Consider the following 25,563-nt stretch of genomic DNA (forward strand, 5'->3'; position numbering starts at 1 on the left):
TGCTCAGAAAATTTATTGCTCATCATTTCTATTAATATTTTGTTTGGTTCTTAAATTTAAGTCTTTATACCATCTGGTGTAGGCTTTCTGTATACAATGTGTGTTATGGGCAGAACTGTATCCTCCCAAAATTCATATTGAGGTCATAACCCTCAGTATATAAGAATATAACTATATTTAGAGACAGGGCCATTAAAGAGGCAATTCAGTGGGCGCCTGAGGGGCTTAGTCGGTAAAGCAACTAACTCATGATTTCAGCTGACATCATAATCTCATGGTTCCTGGGTTCCAGCCCCACATCATGCTCCGCACTGACAGTGCAGAGCCTATTGGGATTCTCTCTTTCTCCCTCTCTCTCTCTACCCTCTCCCTCCCAATCTCAAAATAAATAAATAAATAAACTAACTTTAAAGAGGTAATTCAGGTTAAATGAGGACATTTAACATTTAAATGAGAACATGCCTGAGCCCTACTCCATTCTAAGTTCTGTCCTTATTGCAGGAAGTTTGGACACACAAGGGGACACCAAGGATGCTTGTGCGCAGAGGAACAACCATGTGAGGACACGGCGAGAAGGCACTCATCCACAAGTCAAGAGGTCTCAGGAGAAAGCAAGCCTGCCCACACCTTGATCTTGGACTTCCAGACTCCAGATCTGAGAAAAATTTCTGTCATTTAAGCTGCCCAGACTGTGGTATTTGCAGTGGCGGCCCTGGAAAACGAATCCAGTGTGAGGTATGGAGTTTACTTTGTTTTAATATGGAAAAACCATTGGCTTCTAGTTCCATTTACTGAACAGTCCCTCGCTTCCTCACTGATCTATCATGACTCTTTGGTCATCTACCAAAGTTCCATATAAATGTGGAGCTATTTCCAGGCACTTTATTCCATTGATCAGTCTATCCCTGTGAGAGGACTGTGCTTCATTATAAGTGATGATAGCTGGTAGAGAAAGGCCTTGCCCCTTTTCTTCTTCTTTAAAGGGACTTCGCTATTTTTGATCACCTACACGTTGCTATGAAGGTTAGAATCAGCCTGCCAAGTGTCATTAGAGATCATATTGGGATTTTGATTGTATTTGCATTAAATCTGTAGAACTACAGAGAAATAAACTTTGTAATTAAAGACTGATCTCCATTGGAAGGTACCACTTACTTCCTCTTTATGTTCGATGAACTGCAATTCTAGTTCTGCCCACGTGATGGCACCACAAACTGAAAAATGAGATTTTCACAGTTGGCCAGGAAATCTCAGAACACACACAGTGTTAATCTTTTAGTAAATACTAGAATGTTTTGAAGGGTAGATCTGAACTTCATATGGAATGTTAAGTGGTTTGTCGAATGCTTAATTAAGTACATTTGCTAAAAATATATACAATAGTGTAGGATAACCAAAGAGTTGAAATAATAATGAAAGATACCCTGACCACCTGTTCTTCACAGTCCTTTTCTCTTAGAAGGCCATAAACAATTAGAGATAAAAAGTTTATTGTCAACCAGTCAAATAAAGATATGGTGTGGGATTAGCTCTGGAAGTTAAGGTGGTCTTTTCTAACCAGCAAGCCTGCTGTGAATAGGCTAGTGAATAGGTTTGCATAAATCTGGGGACCAAAAGTCACCCTAGGCTTATGAATGAAGGGGAAGATTACGTAATTCTTCATTTCCACCCCACCCCACTCCAGCCCTGATCATCTTGGGAGTAAAGTCTACTTTCACTTATGAGAGACATGCCTGTGCTTGCCCTGAACTGTGTAAAGAACCAGAAAGACGTTCCCTTCCTACTCTGTAATGCCAGGGAAGTCTCCTTCTACATTAGGTGGGAAGTGTTTGACACAGAAGGCCTGTGGAAATGCTTGTCTAACTGACACCATGCGTACCTAAACTTGAGAGTGGACTGGAGCAAACCCTTTTTCTAAGTACCTGCCAGAGGTTCATCAATCTGGTACTGGAAAGAGCCCCTTGCATTTAGTATCAAAAAACGGTTTACCACATCTTGTTAACCTTAGATTAAAAGATTTGTCTACTGCGCATCAATATAACTTGGGTGGTCTAACATATACATAGAACAGTTAACTAAACCCCAGTTCCTTATCTGTAAAATGGGAATAACAGTATTTCCCACTCCCAACTGTTGTAGGATTACATAAGGCATTTCAAAACACTATACACGGTGCCTTGTTCTTAATAAATGTTCCACTGTTGCCAGCACAGCAAGGGAAACAGGTGTTCCTCGGTCAGCAAAAGCGAATAGCAAAATCCGGGAACAGGAATCTAAGCCTTGTTGAAGCTCATTAGCCTATGTCCCTCCCTTCATCCTACCAGTCCCCCTGCAGGGGGAAAAGGCTTTGCATTCTCTCCCAGCACCAGGGCCGCCCTGTGACTTAATGAGCCATTTAAAGGACGCATTGTGCCTAAGCCCTTCTGATAAAGAAGTGATAGATGACTTCTATGGTAAACCATAATTAGCACCACCACATGTGCTTATAACACCGCTAAGTGCAGTGTTATTCTTGACAGCCAAGGTATGGAAACAATCTGTGTCCCTCAACAGATGAATAAAAAAAAAAAAAAAACATGTGTATGGAATAGAATAATATTCAGCCCTAAAAACAAAGGAAATTCTCTCATTTTGCAGCCACATTGATGAAACCGGAGGTTATTATACTAATTGAATAGGCCAGAGAGAGAAGACCAATACTGCATGGTATCACTTATGTGGAATCTAAGAAAAATTATAACTCAGAAACAGAGAGTGAAATCATGGTTGTCTGGGACTTGGTGAAGCAGGGGAAATGGGGATAGGTTGGAAAAAGAGTACAAAATTTCAGTTATCAGATGAATAAGGTCTGAGGTTCTAATGTAATAAGGTGACTATAGTTGACAGTACTGTATTGTATAATTGAAATTTGCTAAGAGAGTAAATCTTGAGTTTTTCCAAAAAAGAAAGTGAATATCTGAGGTGGTAGATTTGTTCCTCACTTTTAAACATGTTGCAGTTTGTCAGGTATACCTCAGTGAAGCTTAAAAAATGTAGAAAACAATGTCATCCCCAAATACTCTTGCTCCTATAATACTGTCATGCAAGGACGAGTTATTGCATTTATGTGGAGTCACTCAATGGGTTCTGAGTTTGTTCTGTCAGTCCAGGGTGGTTTATAATGACGTCTTAAACAAGAGAGAAATACTTCAGGCCGTCTACCCATCACTGAGCAGACCAGCCAGGATGTTAAGCCATATTACCTGCTCAGATTTTGCTGGCCCTTGAGTGTAATGATTTCTCATGATCAGTTGCACAGAAGTCTTATTTATAACAATGAAAGTGATACCTTGACACGTATATAAGAATGGGTGTGAGAAATAAAAAGGCACATGGCCAAACCACATAAATGTCAGTCTTCTCTAGAGTTTTAGTTCTAAACATCTTCTCCTAGAGCATACCAGCCCTTAACCTCTGCCTTTCTTTTCTTCTGTACTGGGGCTGCACATGTGAAACATAAGCAAAGCCAGAAACCAGGTCAAATTTTAAGTACAGATTATAGTCGTTTACTTTCGGAGCTGGAATAGGAGTTCAGTGTGAAATGAACTCAACTTCGATTTACAAAGGTGGTCAGGTTTAAAAGGAGAATGAGAATGGAGTCCAGAATGATATGTGCAGGCTCAGTAGAGTAAGAAAAGTAAAAACTTAGAAACAGCAGAAAGGTTTGGGGAGGGGAGGTTGGTCCATGTGAAATCATCTGTTTTTATTAAATGGCCTTCACTGAAGTTAGGCTCTTACCTTCTCACAGAGATGAGGGTACAGACTCTATCTTCAGGGGTTGGCTGGAGCAAATAATACGTTTTTGGGGCAGCACTGAGTTTTCTCAGGCAGGTCTTTGTTGGGTGGAGGGTAGTGGGAGTATTGGCCTAAAGGGGAAGTCTTGAGCTATTTGAAGCTATGTTAGGATTTGTCCAGGTCTTTATAGACCAAGTTTGAGGCCTAGTTGGGAAAGGACTCAGAAAAGCCTGGCTAGAGTTTGATCAATAATAAAATATTTGTCATATTAATACTAGTGTTATTGATGGAAAATCTAATTCCACTACCTCCTTCTACCAACAGGACAATGTTGGTACTTCTTGATAACTTAAAATAATTTGGCTTTGGAGCTGCCTTAGGATCTCAAAAGAATTTGGGAGACAACTGGAGAAATATCTATCTCTGTCCTGAGGGAACTGTTTGTCTTGTCTTTGTCCTTTTTCCATTAAATATACTTCAAGAACATAAATGGTCCATTGTGTTTCTCCTGCGCAGCATCCATCACCCTTCTCCATGTCAAAACCTTACAGTATTGTCTGGAAACCATGCATCAGTATGGGAAGAGAAGGGATTAGCCTCATTCATTAGCTCTGGGAGGTGGGAGACATACGAGCCTGGCCTGACCCACCAGAACAGCACACACCTGTAGCCAAACAGTTGTTCCAAGATTGACTTGAAACCTCACTCTGAAAAAAAAAAAAAAAAAAGAAACCTCACTCTGGCAGGCCAGCAGTTAATTCTGGGACTTGTGGCAATATGGAGAGGGAAGCACTGTTGCCAGTATCCTGCCAGCTATAAATCTAGCAAGGCTGGATCCACAGGGATCCCACGTGGACAGGCCCTATAGAGGAAAGGGAGCCAGGCGGGGAACAGAGAGGACAATACCAATAACATTTCTTAAGCCACTACATCCAGCCCCTTTGCATTTGATTTAGCTTTGTTTCAGTCGGTCTTGAAGTATTTCAGATATTAAATAAAGTGTGCAAATTATTATAATGAGCATCCATGGACCCACAGGCAGTTTAAGATGTAAAATGTTATTTTTTTTTCTATCTCCTCACATTTTTTTGGACTTTTTTTGATTTTTGTTTTTTTAAATATAATTTATTGTCAGATTAGTACAACACCCAGTGCTCATCCCAACAAGAGCCCTCCTCAATGCCCATCACCCACTTTCCCCTCTCTCCCACCCCCATCAACCCTCAGTTTGTTCTTAGCATTTAAGAGTCTTATGGTTTGCCTCCCTCCCTCTCTGTAACTTTTTTTTTTCCCCTTGCCTTCCCCCATGGTCTTCTGTTAAGTTTCTCAAGATCCACATATGAGTGAAAACATATGGTATCTGTCTTTCTCTGACTTATTTCACTTAGCATAATACTCTCCACTCCATCCATGTTGCTGCAAATGGCCAGATTTCATTTTTTCTCATTGCCAACTGGTATTCCATTGTATATATAAACCACATCTTCTTTATCTTTTCATCAGTTGATGCACATTTTGGCTCTTTCCATAATTTGCCTATTGTTGACAGTGCTATTGTAAACATGGGGTACATATGCCCCTATGCATCAGCACTCCTGTATCCCTTAGGTAAATCCTAGCAGTACTATTGCTGGGTCATAGGGTAGTGCTATTTTTAATTTTTTGAGGAACCTCCACACTGTTTTCCAGAGCAGCTGGACCAGTTTGTATTCCCACCAACAGTGCAAGAGGGTTCCCATTTCTCCACATCCTCTCCAGCATCTATAGTCTCCTGATTTGTTCATTTTAGCCACTCTGACCGGTGTGAGGTGGTATCTCAGTGTGGTTTTGATTTGTACTTCCCTGATGATGAGTGATGTTGAGCATCTTTTCATAAGTCCATTGGCCATCTGGATGTCTTCTTTGGAAAAGTATCTATTCATGTCTTCTGCCCATTTTTTCACTGGATTATTTGTTTCTTTGGTGTGGAGTTTGGTGAGCTCTTTATAGATTTTGGATACTAGCCCTTTGTCCAATATGTCATTTGCAAATATCTTTTCCCATTCCGTCGGTTGCCTTTTACTTTTGTTTCCTTTGCAGTGCAGAGCTTTTTATCTTCATGAGGTCCCAATAGTTCATTTTTGCTTTTAATTCCCTTGCCTTTGGAGATGTGTCAATTAAGAAATTGCTGCAGCTGAGGTCAAAGAGGTTTTTTCCTGCTTTCTCCTCTATGGTTTTGATGGTTTCCTGTCTCACATTCAGGTCCTTCATCCATTTTTAGTTTATTTTTGTGTATGGTGTAAGAAAATGGTCTAGTTTTATTCTTCTGCATGTTGCTGTCCAGTTCCCCCAGCCCCATTTGTTAAAGAGACTGTCTTTTTCCATTGGATACTCTTTCCTGCTTTGTCAAAGATTAGTTGGCCATACATTTTTGGGTCCAGTTCTGGGTTCTCTATTCTATTCTATTGGTCTGTGTGTCTGTTTTTGTGCCAGTACCATAATGTCTTGGTTATTACAGCTTTGTAGTAGAGGCTGAAGTCTGGGATTGTTATGCCTCCCTCTTTGGTTTTCTTCTTTAATATTACTTTGGCTATTTGGGGTCTTTTGTGGTTCCATACAAATTTTAAGAGTGTTCTAGCTTTGAGAAGAATGCTGGTGCAATTTAGATTGGGATTGCATTGAATGTGTAAATTGCTTTGGGTAGTATTGACATTTTAACAATATTTATTCTTCCAATCTACGAGCATGAAATGTTTTTCCCTTTCTTTGTGTCTTCTTCAGTTCCCTTCATAAGCTTTCTTTAGTTTTTAGCATACACATATTTTAAATCTTTGGTTAGGTTTATTTGTAGGTCTTTTATGGTTCTTGGTGCAATTGTGAATGGGATCAGTTTCTTTATTTTTCTTTCTGTTTCATTATTGGTGTATAAAAATGCAACCAATTTCTGTATTTTGATTTTGTACCCTGAAACTTTGCTGAATTCATGTATCAGTTCTAGCAGATAGATGCTATCAGTTCTAGCAGATAGATCCACTTTTGGTGGAGTCTGTTGGGTTTTCCATGTAGAGTATCATGTCTGTGAAAAGTGAAAGTTTAACTTCATCTTTGCCAATTTGAATGCCTTTGATTTCATTTTGTTGTCTAATTGCTGATGCTAGGACTTCCAACACTATGTTAAACAACAGTGGCGAGAGTGTACATCCCTGTCGTGTTCCTGATCTCAGGGGGCAAGCTCTCAGTTTTTCCCCATTGAGGATGATATTAGTTGTGGGCTTTTCATAAATAGCTTTTATGATGTTTAAGTATGTTCCTTCTATCCCAACTTTCTTGAGGGTTTTTATTAAGAAAGCATCCTGTGTTTTGTCAAATGCTTTTTTTGCATTGATTTACAGGATCATCTGGTTCTTACCTTTTATTAATGTGATGTATCACGTTGATTGATTTGCGAATATTGAACCAGCCCTGCAGCCCAGGGATGAATCCCACTTGATCATGATGAATAATTCTTTTTATATGCTGTTGAATTCGACTTGTTAGTGTCTTATTGAGAATTTTTGCATCCATATTCATTAGGGATATTGACTTGTAGTTCTCTTTTTTTGCTGGGTCTCTGTCTGGTTTGGGAATCAAAGTAATGCTGGCTTCTTAGAAAGAGTCTGGAAGTTTTCCTTCCCTTTCTATTTTTTGGAACAGCTTGAGAAGAATAGGTATTATTTCTGCTTTAAATGTCTGGTAGAATTCCCCAGGGAAGCCATCTGGTCCAGGACTCTTATTTGTTGGAAGATTTTTGATAACTGATTCAATTTCTTTACTAGTTATGGGTCTGTTCAAATTTTCTATTTCTTCCCATTTCAGTTTTGGTAGTGTGTGGGTGTTTAGGAATTTGTCCATTTCCTCTAGGTTGTCCAGTTTATTTGGCATATAATTTTTCATGTATTTCTCAGGGATTGGATGTAATAATTCCATGTTCATTTGTGATTTTATCTATTTGGGTCATCTCCCTTTTCTTTTTGAGAAGCCTGGCTAGAGGGTTATCAATTTTGTTTATTTTTTTAAAAAAACAACTCTTAGTTTCATTGATCTGTTCTACTGGTTTTTTGTTTGGTTGGTTGGTTGGTTTGTTTTTTGTTTTTTTTTTGTATTCTATATTATTTCTGGTCTTTATTATTTCTCTTCTTTATCAGGGTGTGGAATGTGTTTGCTATTCTGTTTCTAGTTCCTTTAGGTGTGCTGTTAGATTTTATGTTTGGGATTTTTCTTGTTTCTTGATAGGTAGCCCTGGATTGCAATGTATTTTCCTCTTAAGACTGCCATTGCTGCATCCTAAAGGGTTTGGATTGTTGTTTTTTCGTTTTCATTTGTTTCCATATATTTTTTAATTTCTTCTCTAATTGCCTGGTTGACCCATTCATTCTTTAGTAGGATGTTCTTTAACTTCCATGCTTTTGGAGGTTTTCCAGACTTTTTCCTGTGGTTGATTTCAAGTTTCAAAGCATTGTGATCTGAAAGTGTGCATGGTATGATCTCAATTCTTTTATATTTATTCAGCGCTGTTTTGTGACCCAGTATGTGATCTATCTTGGAGAATGTTCCATGTGCACTCGAGAAGAAAGAATATTCTGTCGTTTTGGGATGAAGAGTTCTAAATACATCTAAATATATCTGTCAAGTCCATCACATCCAATATATCACTCAGGGTTCTTGTTTCTTTATTTATTCTCTATCTATATGTTCTATCCATTGTTGTAACTAGAGTATGAAAGTCTCCTGTAATTACCACATTCTTATCAATAAGGTTGCTTATGTTTGTGATTAAGTGTTTTATATATTTGGGGGCTCCTGAATTTGGTGCAAAGACATTTATAATTGTTAGCTCTTCCTGATGGATAGACCCTGTAATTAGTATATAAGCCCTTCTCCATCTCTTGTTACAACCTTTAATTTAAAGTCTAGTTTGTCTGATATAAGTATAGCTACTCCAGCTTTTTTTTTTTTTTTTTTTTTTTTTTTTTACTTCCAGTAGCATGATAGATAGTTCTCCATCTGCTCACTTTCAATCTGAAGGTGTTCTCAGGTCCAAAATGAGTCTCTTGTATACAGAAAATAGATGGGTCTTGTTTTTTTATCCATTCTGATACCCTATGTCTTTTGGTTGGAGCATTTAGTCCATTTACATTCAGTGTTATTATGGAAAGATATGGGTTTAGAGTCATTGTGATGTCTGTAGGTTTCATGCTTGTAATGATGTCTCTGGTACTTTGTGGTCCTTGCAACATTTTACTCGCAGAGTCCTCCTTAGGACCTCTTGTAGGGCTGGTTTAGTGATGATGAATTCCTTCAGTTTTTGTTTGGGAAAACCTTCATCTCTCTAATTCTGAATGACAGGCTTGCTAGATAAAAGATTCTTGGCTGCATATTTTTCCTGTTCATCACATTGAATATTTCCTACCATTCCTTTTTGGCCTGCCAAGTTTTAGTAGGTAGGTCTGCTAGTACCCTTATGTATCTACCTTTGTATGTTAAGGCCCATTTATACCTGCTTTCAGAATTCTCTCTTTATCCTTGCATTTTGCCAGTTGCACTATGATATATTGTGCAGAAGATTGATTCAAGTTATGTCTAAAGGGAGTTCTTTGTGCCTCTTGGATTTCAATGCCTGTTTCCTTCTCCAGATCAGCGAAGTTCTCAGCTGTGATCTGTTCAAGCACACCTTCAGCCCCTTTCTCTCCCTTCTTCTTCTTCTGGAATTCCTGTGATACAGATATTGTTCCATATGATTGAATCACTTAGTTCTCTAATTCTCCCCTTGTAATCCTAGATTTTTTTATCTCTCTTTTCTCAGCTTCCTCTTTTTCCATAATTTTATCTTCTAATTCATCTGTTCTCCGTTCTGCCTCTTCAGTCAGCACTGTGGCCACCTCCATTTTATTTTGCACCTCATTTATAGCATTTTTTAATTCATCATGACTATTTTATAGTCCCTTGATCTCTGTAGCAATAGATTCTCTGCTGTCCTCTATGCTTTTTTCAAGCCCAGTGATTAATTTTATGACTGTTATTCTAAATTCTTGTTCAGTTATATTTCTTAAACCTGTTTTGATCAATTCTTTAGCTGTCACTTCTTCCTGGAATTTCTTTTGAGGAGAATTCTTCCATTTCATCATTTTGGCTAGTTTTCTGTCCCTTATGCATTTTAAAAGCTTGCTGTGTGCTCTGCACCTGTGAGCACTGCTATATTAAAGGGGGGGTCATACACTCTCAAGGGCCTGGCCCTTCAGGAGGTATTATTTGGAGTGTTACTTGCTCTCTGTTGTTGTGACTTTGGTTATTTTATTTCCCTACTTGTAGTGGTGTTTTGGACCCTCCACCAGGTGTGCTTTGATTTGTTCCTTGAAGTAGCCCTGTAAAGGAAAACAGCCAGACAGGAGACAAAAACACACAAATACACAAACAAATAAAACAAACAAAAAACTAAAAACTAGAAACAATCCAAAAACAGAAAACCAGAAACATCAGCTACAGGGTGGAGGCAGTGCTGATGGAAAAGCATATACAAGAAGAGAAATGACAGGGGAGGGGGAAAAAGAAAAAAAATAAACATTGACCAGGCAGAGAGACTAAAAGGCTTAATCCAGAGAGAGAGAAAGGAAATTAAGGAAGGAGGCGGGGAAAAAGAAGTGAAGATAAAGTTACTGAGGCAGAGAAACTGTACAGCTTGATTATTCCAGAGAGAGAAAAAGGAAAGAAGGAGGTGTAGAACATGTATCAAGAGAATGGATTAAATATGTCTGTTTAAACAAACCAATAACCAGAGTAACCAGCCTAGAGAAGGGAAGAGATAAGAAGGAGAAATGGAGGGGAGAATATATCTACATAACAAGAATTGTCCTAGAATTAATCCAATCAATGCAGCTGCGCTGGTCTGGAGGAGGGGTCCGTCTGTTTCCACAGCAACTACTACTGCTCCAGTAGATATGCAGTTACCCAGCGTGGAGGGATGGAGGGGCATGGTTTGGTGTAGGTGGGTCCTGCCTCCACTGTGAGCCCTGGGGACTCATCCCTGAAGCCCCACCTTGGTGGCCTTGGTGGTGATGGGGAGAAAAATGGTGACCCCCCCCCCAGTCTCTTCTCCACAACCTCGTGTCCCACATCACTCCTTTGGAGCCGTCCTCACTGTTCCATGGACACCGACGAGGTTGTCTCACTCTGCCGACTCCCCTGCCCCTGTGCTGGCTAGAATTTAAACTCCCACTCCCTGCGCACCAGCACTGGGGAAGCGCCTCCCAGTGCCTCCAGATATGTGGTCCCAGCTGGTTTTGTCCGGTGCCACAGCACTTTAGGGGAAGGTGACAGTTTCTCCAGCTGTGGACTGTGCCCCTGACCTACCACCAAACACAGATGTGGGTCTCCTCCTCCCCAGGTGCGTGAACAGGGCAGCCAGCCCCAGTCTAAAGAAAGCCCCACAGTTAGAGATGGGATCCCTCTCCATCCCAGTCCGAGGTTTTTTCTCTTGTCAAGATACAGTCCTACACTGCCCCAGCTGCTCTTTCTCTTCCCTTTGTCTCTCCACAGAAGGGGATCCCTCCCCTCAGTGCCTACCTGACCCTTTTTATCTCCCCCAGTTGGTAGTCACCCACCTGTGGCCCATCAGGTTTCTCTCTGGCCCAGTGTCTCTGGTAGACTCAGTGTCTTTTCCTCCCAGACTCTTGGGTTCAAAGTCCTTTGGCTTCAGCCCTTCTTTGAGAGACACAGGAAGTACGGATCCCCCTACTTCTCTGCCGTGTTGGCCTCCCTCCAGATATAAAAGGTTATTAATGAAATTAAACTCCTTTCCAGTCCTGCTGGTCCATACATCTGTTTTGTGTAAGCCAGTTTGAGTTGTGGCTGTGTCCCTTATGGCAGAGGAGTTCCGACACATATTCCATAAAGCCTATCCTAAGACATTCTAAAAGCATAGTGCAAAAATAAAAACAGTAAATTAAATAAATATGATGTGAGAGTCACAGTTTTTGTCGCAAGCAAATGATGGATCCTATTGAAGCTTATGTTGCATCATTTTTTTTTTTTAATCAAGACTTTAGTTTTTTAGAGCAGTTTTAGGTTCACAGCAAAATTGAGGGGAAGGTACTAAGACTTCCCATATAATCCCTGCCCCCACACATGCAGGGCTGCCCCCATTATCAACACCCCCCCAGAAGAGTGCTGCACTTGTTACTGTTGATGAACCTCCACTGTCACATCATTATCACCCAGAGTCAATGTTTACATTATAGTTCACTTTTGGTGTAGTACATTCCATGAATTTGGACAAATATATGATGTCATTTATCCATCATTATGGGTACACAGTATCTTTTACTGCCCTGCAAAGGCTTCTGTGCTTTACTTTTTCATAGCTTTCCCCTTCCCCAACCCCTAACAACCACTGATCTTTTCATAGTTTTGCCTTTCCCAGAATGCCATATAGTTGCAATCATATAGTAGGTAGCCTTTTTATATTGGCTTCTCCTCACTAATTAATGTGCATTTTAGGTTCCTCCATACATGTTTATGGCTTGATAGCTCATTTTTTATCAGCACTGAATAATATTTCATTGTCTGGATGTACCACAGTTTATCCTCAGCCGCTAAAGGACAACTTGGTTGCTTCCAGGCTTTGGAAATTATTAATAAAGCTGCTTGGGCAGGTTTTTTGTGGACATAAGTTTTTAATTGTTTTGAGTAAATACCAAGGAACACGATTGCTGGATCAATGGTTAAGAGTATGCTTAGTTCTGTAAGAAACTGCAAAGATTTTGCACCATTTGTAAGCCTAAGCACAGAAGGTTCCAGTGAGCCTGGCCCTCTTACTCCTGTGCACTTGGCTTGTCTTGACAATGTGCTTCCAGGATACTTGAAGGCCCTTTTTTACTTTCACAGAAATGTTCTTCTTTGACCTACCCCTATAGGCCATGCTTAGAAGCAGAAAATACAAAGCACCCCCTGGCTTTCACCTTATCTCTCCTGGACATCCATGTCTGATCCATGTTAGGGCCCCACCAGCTACCTAACAATGAGCTATATATTCTCATGGCACTTTTTAGATGGTTGTCCCACTGACACTCCAGCCTACCAGAAGGGGCTTTGTTTGCAGTCAGGGATACTGGGACTTTCCAAAACTAAAGATACATACATAGGTACTAAAACTATTCAAAAAAAAAAGCAGACTAACTGAAAAATGTGGATCATTTGTATTCTGGAGATGAGGGATAATATCACAGGGTAGGGCAAATTGGGGCTTCCAAAGTAGTGGTGATTTTCAGTTTTTCTACCCAAGTGTTAATACATTGGTGCTTTTTAGAATATATGTATGTGTGTGTATAAACATATACATAAATATTTTTATATTTATGTATAATAAATATAACATAGATATATTTATATCTATTAATATAGATATATTTATATCTATTAATATAGATATATTTATATCTATAAATATAGATATAAATATATAGATATAAATATATATAGATATAAATATATAACTATAGATATAAATATAATAATTTATACATATTCCATGTATAAATATGGAATATAGATATATATGTATATGCATATACATGTATGTTTTATTAACTCTGGTGTGTGTTTATGTTTAACACCAAAAACACTGTTGCTTTAGCTCAAAGGTTATTCTCTCAGATTCATCCCTATTGCTTTCATTTATTCACTCAGCCAACATTTATTGAACTTCCTCACATCACATGATAGACACTGCTAGAAATAGAGCAGTGAATAGGACATGATCCCTGTTCTTATTAAATTAACAATCATAAGGTAAGGGAATAAAAGAATAAACAAATATATATATATATATATATATATATATATATATATATAAAATATAAAATATATAAAAGTATTAGTACTACAGGCTCTGATGAAAATAAATGATATGTTGCGAAAGCCAAAGAGAAGGAGGGGAGGGTGTGAGAGGGGATGGGAGACAGTGTAGGGATGAACTTGAGAGTGGGATGCTCCAACAAAGCATCCCTGAGGAGGTGACATTTGAGAGGAAGCCGGAAGGAGGGGTGTGCAGGCGTAGGAAGATCTGGGAGAATATGATCGAATTAAAAGGAGCAACTGATGCAGGGCCTTTGGCAGGAAGGAACTAGAAGAGTTGGAGGGTTAGAGAGAAGACACTGTCTCGGGCTGCGTGAGAGTGAGGAGAGAGGAGACAACAACAGGCAGGGGCTAGACCTTGAAAAGTCTTACCGCCTGTGGTAGGGGTTGGGATTTGACTCCCAGACTATAAGGAACCACTCAATGGTCTTATGCAGGGGGCTGATGTAGGATTTATACTTGAGATGTAACACTCTATCAATTTTCAGATACAGCACTGTAGGATGACCACATTAGGAGGAAGAAGACCAGTAAATTGCTCAGGCAAGAGATTAGGAGGTTTGGAATAAAGGTATATCCTTGCATATACAGAGCCCTGGGTAGACTCTATATGGAATAGCACTAAGTCCGGTCACAGCTAAACGTAAGACCATTTTTGTCATTCTCCCGTGACAGTAACAAGGGCCACCATGCTCAAGCCCCATTGTATGTCACTTTCCTATGAAATGTACAGAAAAAAGATTCTTTTTTTTTTCATTTTTTTTTGTTTTTGGTGGTTTGTTTGTTTTTGGTGTTTTTTTGTTTTTTTGTTTGTTTGTTTGTTTGTTTGAGAGTGAGTAGGGGATTGGCAGAGAGAGAAGGAGACAGAATCCCAAGCAGCCTCCATGCTGTCAGCACAGAGCCTGTTGTGGGGTTCGAATCCACAAACCATGAGACTGTGACCTGAGCCAGAGTCAAGAGGGGGATGCTTAACTGACTGAGCCACCCAGGTGCTCCCAGAAAAAAATACTCTTCGTCATGGGCTTTCTGATCTTGCATGTCAGTTCTCTCATTTTTATACCTCCTCCATTACTTTCTAAGAACTCTCATACTTCCTTAGAACCCAAGAAAAGCTCTCCTCCAGCCACCAAACTTATTTACCCCCACCAGCTGAGCCACCACCTGTAGCGCAGGTCAAATATTCCGAAAGAGAGAGGGATTCAACTGTGTACCATTTGGAATAAAGCAGGTTTTAATCTGGGACGTCTCAGGAATTTGGTTACATAATTAAAGAGTAAAAGGGCAGTTCATAATACTAATACTTTAGTGCAAGCACCAGGTCTGGATTCAAGTCACATGGTCTGAGTTTGAATTCAGACTCTGGCTCAAGCTCTATGATGGCCAATAGGTAATTTGGTCTCTCAATGCCTCAGTTTCCTCACCTCCTATCCAGTGCGTAAAACCCATCTTTATGCTTTTTGTGAGAATTAAAAAAGAAAATTCATATAAGGGGCCCAGAGGGCACTGGGACACATGCTCAAGTGTAAAGTAGATGGAACTATTAGTGCCATTGCAGCCAGCATACAAATTTCTAGGTGTTTTTAATAACATGTATTTCTCCAATGAACCTTGAGCACTTTCCAGATTTTTTTTCTTGTAACATTATCTCTCAAGTTCCATTTTTATAGTAAAGAAAATTAAAGGGGCACTTGGGTGGTTCAGTCAATTAAGCGTCCCGACGCTTGGTTTTGGCTCAGGTCATGATCTCTCAGTTTCGTGAGTTCAAGCCCCACATCAGGCTCTACGCTGACAGTGTGGAGCCTGCTTGAGATTCTCTCTCTCCTTCTCTCTGCTCTCCCTACCCTTGCACTGTATCGGTCTTTCTTAGAAATAGATAAACTTTAAAAAGAAAGAAAACTGAAGAGTTGAGTGGTTGATTGGAGATCATACAGCAGAGTCCTAGGATTTTAGTTCATAAAAGACCTGAGTGCTCAATACTGCTGGGAACTTCCTACCTGAGGAGCTTTTTAAAAAACTACTGATGTTTCAGACACCTGGGTGGCTCAGTTGGTTGAGCGTCCAACTTTGACTCAGGTCATGATCTCGCAGTTCATGGGTTTGAGCCCCACGTCAGGCTCTGTGCTGACAGCTCAGAGTGGGGGAGCCTGCTTTGGATTCTGTGTCTCCCTCTCTCTCTGTCCTGTCCCTGCTCATGCTCTGTCTCTCAAAGATGAATAAACATTTAAAAAATTTTAAAAAACCCGATTGATGTTTAGTTATACCCTTAGATATTTTTGCTTTAATTTTTGTGGACTGGAACCCAAGCATCAATATCTTTAAAAGCTCCTCAGGAGATTTTAGTGAACAACTATAGTTAAGACCAGTGACCTCGGAGTGTCTGCATGGCTCAGTCAGTTAAGTGTCCGACTTTGTCTCAGGCCATGATCTCAGGGTTCGTGGGTTCGAGCCCTGTGTAGGGCTCTGGGCTGACAGCTCAGAGCCTGGAGCCTGCTCTGGATTCTGTGTCTCACTCTCTCTGCCCCTTCTCTCTCTCTCTTTCAAAAATAAATAAACATTAAAAAAAGAACCAATTACCCACTAAAATCCATTTTGCAGATGAGAAAATTGAGATTCTCTGTGATAGAATGACTGGCCCAAGCTAGTTAATAATGTCAGAGATAGGGATGGACTCTGAAGATGAAAAGGAGATAGTCTTAAAATTCTAGTAAATTAACCAATAAAAGGCATATATCACGGTGAGAGTTATGTCTCCTAAGAAAGAACAACATGACTTTAGCCTGTTCTATGATTAATGTACCTATAAGGAAGCACAGACAATGGGTTCAGAGAAACTCATGTGGGAGTACCTGACAGCTTACTTGAGGCCATTAACCACTTATGCCCCACGCACTTCAGCTGTTGCTTTCTGGGTGAATGTTCTTTGGTCATCTGAAGCTGAATTGCCTTCTGAAGTCTATTTCCTAGAGGGAGAAAAGGGGACCCTGCTTATCAGGGTCTTTTCAGACAGGTCCCTAGCCCCTACCCACTCTGGGAATATTTATTTTATTCACCTCCTACTAGTCCTCAAGGGAATAGAGAGTTACACAGGACATCATCTCAGGTAGGGAGGGTAAATCTATAGAAGTTACTATTCTCTGCTTCTCCTATTTTCTCACTCAGAATCAGTGTACGTTGGAGATTTTTCAGGGTCTTAATGCAAAGGATTTAGAGTTGTGCCTTCCTCTTTAAGCTAACCTACCGCCCCAGTGCCCCCCTCCTGCCAGGGTGAAATGGTTACGCTGGTCTTCACTGTCCTGTATGTGGGAGAGAGTGTCTGCTAGGCTCCACTTCTCACATCCAGGCTGACTTTTGGGTGAAGTTTCAAACTATAGCCAGTTACTTAAAATTGGTGATGTGTTATGCCTCTCAACATTTACTGAAGAAGTTGGCAGAAGCTAACAATGATTTGGTATCTGCTGTTAACTCTAGTTTACAATGCCTTCCTCAACTGAACAGAAACTCTGTTGAAATAGTTAACAGTTACCTGACTTGTGAAATCATATCCACAGTCTAAGATGAATGGGGAGTCTTTTTACCATAGGAGTGCTAAATTATTCAGCTTTCAATTTTAGTCATGAAGAAGCAAAATATTTTCAGTGTTTTTTTTTTCTTAATGAATGATTTCTCAGTTTCCCCAATGTTTGTTTATTTCATTCTGAAGGACAAAAAGGGGAAAACACTGGGGGAGGGAGGGAGTGTTGTTCAACTGAAGCTGAAGCAAGCTTTAAGTCGTGTTATCTGATCTGTGTAGCAATTAGGAAAGACTCATGATGAAAAGAGGGAGTTGGACTAAAAGGAAGTGTATGCTACACTTGAAAACCAGTTTCAAAAATCCTCTTCTGAATGCAACGAACATTTATATTGTTCATTTGTACTTGGTAGAACTTGAAGGAAGCTAAGGGATCACCCAATCCATTGTTGTCTTATGGATGAAGAAAGCAAGACTGAGAAGTTCTGTTACTTGCCCAAGATGCCAGAATTATTTCTTTTAGGTAAAACTGCTTTGTACTTATCTATTTTTAAGTTGAACATGATTTTTCAGCACCTCATCTTTAAGTCAAGGTATGCCAATGAAAGACCATTTATATAATCTCAGAAAGTAAAATTTCCCTACTTTGACTGGGCTGGAGCCCAAGATTCATTACTAACTCCCCTCTTTCTTACCACCAGTCTTACCAACCTCCAGACTCAAGAAACTCTAGATAAATTTGGAATTCAACCAGCTGAAAGTCTGCCTATAGTTGAACAAAGTGTTTCTCCATCCAAATGAGTAGACCAGACCAGTCTACCAAAGGAGATGGTAATCTGAATGAATAAAAAACATATCTTAGAGATATTAGATAGATTATCTCAACTTTTTGTGACTTTTTAAAGAATTGTCTTATCACACATTCCCAATTTCTTTTAATTAACATACAGTTTGCATAGAGTGCACAAATCATAAACAGAGAGCGTAATGAATGGTTATATATAACCACCACAAAGATCAAGATATAGAACGTTTCTGGCATCTGAGAAGGCTCCCAGTCTATAGTAATCACCATTTTGCTGTCTTCTACCATCATCTGTTTGTAGATAAGCTTTCCATGGTTTAAGAATGGAATCTTACAGTCTGTACTCTTTTGTGCATAACTCTTTAAAGTCTATATTATATTTCTGAGATCCATCTATGTTGTTGTAATCTATTAGTAGTTCAGTTCAAGTTTTTTATTGCTATATGTAGTATTCAGTTTCATGAATTTATCATGTTCTTTTTACCCACTGTATTGTTGAGGGAACTTTGAAATGTTTCTAAAGCTTTAGGATATTTTTAATTTAAAGCAGTTATAAACAGAAATGGCCCTCATTTCTGTTGAGTATATACCTAGGAGTGAAATTCCTAGGCCTTTTTGTTTTTTTGTTTTTCTTACATTATCAGTTTTGTTTATTTTTGTTTGGGTTTTTGTTTTTGTTTTGTTTTGTTTTAGCCCTGGACTGTAATCATACTTTTCTAAGTTGGCCAATGAACCATAAACAATGTACCTCTCTTTAGGCCTGACATGAGTTTCAGGGGGCAGATTTCACAGTTTAGAATGGAACACCAGTAAGGTACTATCTTTCATAATTCATTCCCAACAGCCCTTCATAACCTCCTTCCCTCAGGGGTTTTTGCCTGGAACCCTTCTATTCTGCCTTGATTAACTCCCTTTTATTTTATTAGCCTTAGCTCAGGTCGTGCCTTCCCTGACCATTCTGAAATGGATGTCTCTTTTCCTTACTCCCCATTTATAATATTGCCCATTTATAAGCAGAGAGGACTCTCTGCTTAAGTGTGTCCTTCCTAGCCCTTATCACCTTGATCTGAAATGACCTGTGGATACAGCAGCCTCTTCCAGGAGGTTTCATTGCTACAAGGCAGTTCGTTCATTATGGCATCCCCACTGCTTAGCACAGGCACGATGCCTGGCACAATGTCAGTCCCCAATCTGTGTTGACAGTATTGCTCTTCTGATGTCTGGTTGGTGTTTCAGCAATGAAGTCTTCTTCTTTTAAATCCCCTGATACAAGGGAAATCCTCTGGAGTTGAGAAACTTCCAATGCAATTTAAAAGGCAAAATTTCCATTGCTTTATGATCTCGTCTTTTTAATTCAGCATTTTCCATTTTTATACTCTGTGGAGTTGTTCTCTGAGAAATGCTGCTAAATAAGAGATCTATGTGGGAAACCTGTTACTCATCCAAGCAAGCCAGCAAGTGTAGTGGTTTAGTACACAGGTGCCGGAGGCAGCCTGCCAGGCCACACTGGGTGGGTGATGATGTTACCACCCTGCTTCCATTTCCTCCTCTGTACCATAGGGTGAAGAGCAGCCCTATTCTCTGGAGTTGTTGTGAGAATTCACTGAGGAGTACACCAAACGTTGAGGAGACTTACTGAGTGTCCAGAATGTGCCGGTTACTATTATTAAACAGTTTTTCTTTCTACCTACTAAAAAATCACAGAAACAGCACAACTCAGAATATACTTACTTGGGGAAATTCCTGTGTCATCAACTTAAAGAATATGAACACTTTCTGATCCAAAATTGGGACACTGGCTTGACAAGTGTAAATGTAACTTGCGGCACTGGGGCATAATATTTCAAAGGAGGACTCTTTTAGCAATCCCGCGAGCAAACAAATCAACAAGACCTCTATGTAACTACATTTTAAAATCTCTGTTTTTAAAAAAATTTTAAGTGCAAGTGCAAAAATGACTCTTATTGACTCTGAAGGGAGGACTGCACCTTTTATTTATATTGCACAAACAAAAAAAGCATCTGGGCTTCATGCATCATTTTCTGATCATTTTCTGATTTAGTTGGAGAATTATTACTTGATAACAAGAAGGGCTGAGCTTCCTTTTTCAAAATCTCATGCCATTTATCTTAATTCTGGTGCATCTGATAAGAACTTCCTCTAGAGCCAGGAAACTTTGCAAGTATGAAATAATCTGAAAGGAGGACGTAAAGAAGGAAGTAACTGACCAAAGCAAAAAAGGGGAACATCAAAGCAGGTTTAACCAAAAGAACAGAAGGGAGCTTGGCACAGCAGTCTCAAGGTAAGAACCTGATTTAAGGTGTGTGGCTAATGAACAACTGTAAGAAACAAATTCATTTTAAATAATCAGTGACTTTTTTTATGTTACCAGCCACAGTTTTTAGATGGCCTTAGGTGGTGATAGGGGGAAATATCAGTTTACAAACGGAGGGTGATGTTATGCTTACACGTGTAAGATTAGGTTTTTCCAAACACAAGGACAATATCTGCCTTTGAAAATTCCAGAAGTCTATCAACCACATGTAATTTTAGGACAAATGAATAATTGTTAGTCTGTTGGAACTGCTTTCAAGAATGAAAACAGTCTTCTGTAAGATTGGGCAAAGTCAGGCTTACAGGGATGTTAAGCTATCTTTGAAGGGCTCTTGTTTAACACATGGTTTTCATTCTAGTGGGTCTTTCCTTTTTGCCTCTCAGAGTTTTTCCTGTTAAGTTATTTTAGAGAAAGGAAAAGGATGCATTTTTTCTCCTGTAAGAAGTTTTCTTGTGTTTATTTCAGTAAGTACTTCTTTTGACAAACAGTTTTAATATTTGAAATGTTCTGGAGTGCCTACATAGAAGAAAATAGATGGTAAAAATAAATTCTCCTCTTGGAAATTGAGAGGGCAATTTATTATCTTATCCTCAGCAATAGTTAGCCTTCCCCACTTTTGTTGCAAGCCTAGCACCTTTTAATAAGGTGATTAATTTTAATCTATATTTGAAATTCTGTTCAAATGTGCTAACAAATTTTTACTTAAACGAGTAATCACTTTTAACATAAAATATCTTACATATGATTGGTTCTCATCTGCTTTAGAAAGGAAATGAGATCCTAATGGTTAAAGTCATTTGCCAAATATTTGCCTTCACATAAGCATTGTGTCTGACCTTATAAAGGAGAGAATTTACCACGATTATAAAGAGATTAAAAGATGTCTAGATCCGGGCTATCTGTCCATATATTTTTATCAAATAAATTATATAAAAGATAACTGAATCTCATATGTAATTTGGTATTTTGTGTGACATGCCAAACTGAAAATTTGCACATTGATGTATTCCAATGGTGAAAAAATTTAGAAAACTTTACTGTCTTGTGTGAATACTCACTGAAAGCAGGGCTCAACTTTGTGGGGTTTCCTTTTACCTGTTTATTGTTACTGTTGTTATCCTAATGCAGTTTGCTCTATTCACTAACAAATATTTAAGAAAGTAGCTCTTCTGTGTCTAGTGCTGGATTTGGTAATGTAAAGATAAATAAGAACTCCAGCCCTCACGAATCTCAGAGCTAATCAAGCTTTAAAATTTTAGCGATAGATGTTTTTGATAGCCATTTATAGAAATGTGGGTAAGAAGAGTATTTGGAGGCAAACTTTGCTTGGAATCCTGATTCAGTCACTTCTTAGTTATTCAAGAAGTTACTTAAACTCTTCAATCCTCTCCTCGCTCTTCTGTAAAATGGACATAACAATAGTATTTACTTCATACGGCAGCTGTGGGATCAAAGGAGATAATCCATCTATCTAAAAGTGTTTTAAATCTGAAACGAAAGAAGCTCTTAACTAAATATTATCAATACTGACATTCAATAGATAATAATCATCCCACAAGCACTGTTCACAATATTGGATGACTATAGCTAACAATACTGTATTGTATATTTGAAAGTTGCTGAGAGGGTAGATCTTAAAAGTTATCATGACAGGAAAAAAATTGTAGCTATGTGAGGTGATGATCATCAGCTAAATTTAGTGCAGTGATCATTTCGCAATAATACATATGTCAAATCATCATGTTGTATATATCTTGAACAAATACAAAGTTGTATATCAATTATATCTCAATAAAACTGGAAACAATGAGAGGCACCTAGGTGGCTCAGTTGGTTGAGCTGCCAAACGGTCGACTTCGGCTCAGGTCATGATCTCACGGTCCGTGAGTTCGAGCCCCACGTCGGGCTCTGTGCTGACAGCTCGGAGCCTGGAACCTGTTTCAGATTCTGTGTCTCCCTCTCTCTGACCCTCCCCCGTTCATGCTCTGTCTCTCTCTGTCTCAAAAATAAATAAACATTAAAAAAAAATTTTAAACTGGAAACAATGAAAATGGTATTAGATGTAACTATTTCTGTGTCTAGGCTAAGAACATAGAGTAATACTATTTTGTTGATAAAATCATAATACAACAACTCAATCTGGCTATAAATACTTTTCATTTCTCTCTTCATTGCTATTTTAAAGCATTGACAGAAAACATTCTAAAATTATCTTAATTGAAATTTTTTTTTGCTGGAAGTTGTGAGAGCACTAGTGATAGGAAGACTTTCAAAGTATTTTTAGATATTTTATGTAATATAAAAGAGCTATTGTCTTCTATTAAGTATAAACTATGCCCTTTAGAAGATGTATCTTAGTATATGTGCTGCCAAAGTGAGCGCTAGAAGATGTGTCTCAAGTTTTAAACTGTTGACTTAAGCAATTAGATGCTGACGTTAGGAGTCATTTGTTTCTTGACTCATTTATTTAATAAATATCAGTTGAATTCCTTTTCTGCACTAGCTGTTAATGGTGTTCTCTAGGAATATAAAGACGAAAAGACCCAACCCCCGCCCACCATTTAACCAGGTAGGAAGACACACAGTTCCCTGTAAGTTAGGCTATCATGCTCTACCCGGGAATGGATTCATTAATAGGGAAGTACAGAGGAAGGAGTGATTAAGGAAAAGACATCGTCCCTGACTACGCCACAGGCATCACGGAGGAGGTGATAAGCAATGGAAATTATTGCTGTGTGTACTCGTATCGCTTCCACCTGTTGCATTCAAAGCATTGTGTTTCACTTGAAAATTATTAGCCTCATTGTCAAAAGTCATGTTGAAATCTAATTAATAAAATCACTCACACTTGGCCAGATAGAAGTTCTTCTCTTTTTCTCTCCTCACAACAGCTAGTACTCTCTTCTCTTTTGTAGCAGGAACTCACTAAGTGCTGGTGCTTAATATGGTGGGAGATATTGGCAGATTTTTTTATTATGCTATGTAATAAATATAAAACTAATATGTTTTGTTATGCTATGAAATAAACACGCAGTTAATATGTTCTTAATTTACAGGTGTCTGGATGGCAGATCATTCAACCTTCTCTTTCTTGAGTTGTCTACTCTGCCATTATCTTCCACTCATTTCTGCTTCATTTTGTGATTCATTTATAGAAAGGGAAGTGGAGTCGAGTAAAATCCCCCCCGACATCGTGCAAGTATACATTAATGATTGTACTGTAAAAAACATCACATACAACAAGAGCGATCTTCAAAGACTCCATTTACTCAACCTCTCCTCTAATTGTATCAGGACTTTGCCAAATGATGTTCTTTCACATCTGAAAAAGAAATGCCTGAAAGAGCTTCCAAGATTGCTTCTTAACTCTACCCTACAAGGAATTACGCTGGTCTGCACCTGTGAATTCATTAAGGGCCACACCACACTACTAAACACTGCTTGTGCAGAAATGTTGAAAAGCTGTGGAAATACTTCAGTGGCCGTTTCTATAGGACTTTCCCTTCTTTTACTGTTGTTGATCTGTGGAATTGGGTGTGTTTGGCACTGGAAACACCATAACCCAGTGCAATTTACCTTACCAAGGTTTTTGCAGAGGAGAAGCAGCAGGAGAAAAGACTATGCTAAAACGCTCTCAGATCCCCTCACTGTCAACTCAAGGCATAAAATCTCAGTTCAGACACAAGACTATACATCTTCTGGAAGAGGGGTTAACATGTATGACAACTATGAAAATGTGCAAGTCGGTCCTCCCAGAGCTAAAGAAGAAACTGATAAGGAACTATATGAGAACACTCGGCCCACCAATTTCGAGGAGCATATCTATGGAAATGAGACATCATCTCAATATTACAACTTCCAGAAGCCTAGCACTTCTGAAGTCTCTCAAGATGAAGACATATATATTCTTCCAGATTCATAACTTTTCAAAACACTGGGTTCAGTTATTAGAGGATAAATATTCACTGGGACTTTTCTTGTACTTATGCCATTGTTAATCCTGTTCTTCGAGTGAAACTCAATGATCTTTTATCTGTCTCCACCCTTCTGAACCTTCTGTCTGTGTATCACTGTGGGTTAATTCCAGGGATCCCCTTTACCCTCATTTTGCTAGGTTAATTCTGCATTGTGTTATATTGATTCTTCCTTCTGTTACCTGTTATCTTTTTCTTTTATTTCTCTCTCTACCATCTTTTCTGGCTCAAGATTGCTGTCAGTCTCCTAACAAGTCTTTCTGGCTCTAGTGTCTACACATTCACCCATGATGTTGCCAGATTTATCTTCAGAAAATATTTCCAATGCTGCATCACTCCTTTGCTGAAACCTCTTAGTGTCTCCTCTTTGCAAATGACATGCTATTTATAATTTTTTTTAATTTTTAAAATGTTTTTAATTTATTTTTGAGAGAGAGAAAGAGAGAGACAGAGTACGAGTGGGAGAGGGGCAGAGGGAGAGGGAGACAGAATCCACAAAGCAGGCTCCAGGCTCTGAGCTGTCAGCACAAAGTCCGACACGGGGCTCAAACCCATGAACCACGAGATCATGACCTGAGCTGAAGTCAGATGCTCAACCAACTGAGCCACCCAGGAGCCCCAATGTACTATTTATAATCTAACTCTAGGACTTATGATTTCCCACAGTTGGTTCCAGTTTACTTTTCCAGTGACTCCTACTAATTTCTCACTTGTCTGCTTTCCTCATAATCATATGAGAATTGCCAGACCCATCCCTCCTCCATGGCTTTGTTGGTCTGCCCCCTTTCAAGCCTGCCTCGTATGGTAACTTCTTCCACATGTCTTCTGAGTTATTCCAAACCTGCCTTTACCTTTTTCTTTTCTTATTTCCTATAGATTTTTCTGCCTGTTTAAGTCTCTGGGAATTCAAACATATGAATGTTTTCTATGGCATTTTACTATTTAATGTCATATGAGAATGTCTTAAATTCCTTGCTAAGTAATAAGGAAGTGCCTCATATTCCTATTTTAACTCCAGTGCCTAGACCATTATATGAGGCAATCAGTATTGTTCGATTGACAAGAATTAAGGTGTGTATTTTGCTCAGCAGTTTGGAGAAAAATCTAATAAATTCATTCATTCAAGAAATATTTTTCAAGTACCATCTGTGTACTTTTACTCGGCACATGGAAGGGCTAAAACGTATAAAGAAAGACATGGGTCTTGAATGCATATTGTCTAGTAGGAAAGAAAAGACAATAAATAAATATGCACTTCTTAAGCTGTAGTATCTTATCCCTGAAGTCTTCCTTTTATATG

General features: G+C 39.0%; 1 protein-coding gene across 2 annotated transcripts; it reads left to right on the plus strand.

Moving 5' to 3' along the window:
* The first annotated feature begins 359 nt into the window (after positions 1-359).
* On the plus strand, positions 360-24,751 carry GAPT (GRB2 binding adaptor protein, transmembrane). Of its 2 annotated transcripts, XM_006927739.4 has the most exons (3): positions 360-415; positions 502-735; positions 23,346-24,751. In XM_006927739.4, the coding sequence occupies exon 3, from the start codon at positions 23,354-23,356 to the stop codon at positions 24,209-24,211; it is 858 nt and encodes a 285-aa protein (XP_006927801.3). In that variant the 5' UTR covers positions 360-415; positions 502-735; positions 23,346-23,353; the 3' UTR covers positions 24,212-24,751. The 2 variants fall into 2 exon arrangements, with proteins under 2 accessions (XP_006927801.3, XP_023112561.2); XM_023256793.2 differs by lacking the exons at positions 360-415; positions 502-735 and adding an exon at positions 17,586-20,256.
* The last annotated feature ends 812 nt before the right edge of the window (positions 24,752-25,563 follow it).

This window comes from Felis catus, chromosome A1 (assembly GCF_018350175.1).
Source record: "Felis catus isolate Fca126 chromosome A1, F.catus_Fca126_mat1.0, whole genome shotgun sequence".
NCBI lineage: Eukaryota > Metazoa > Chordata > Mammalia > Carnivora > Felidae > Felis > Felis catus.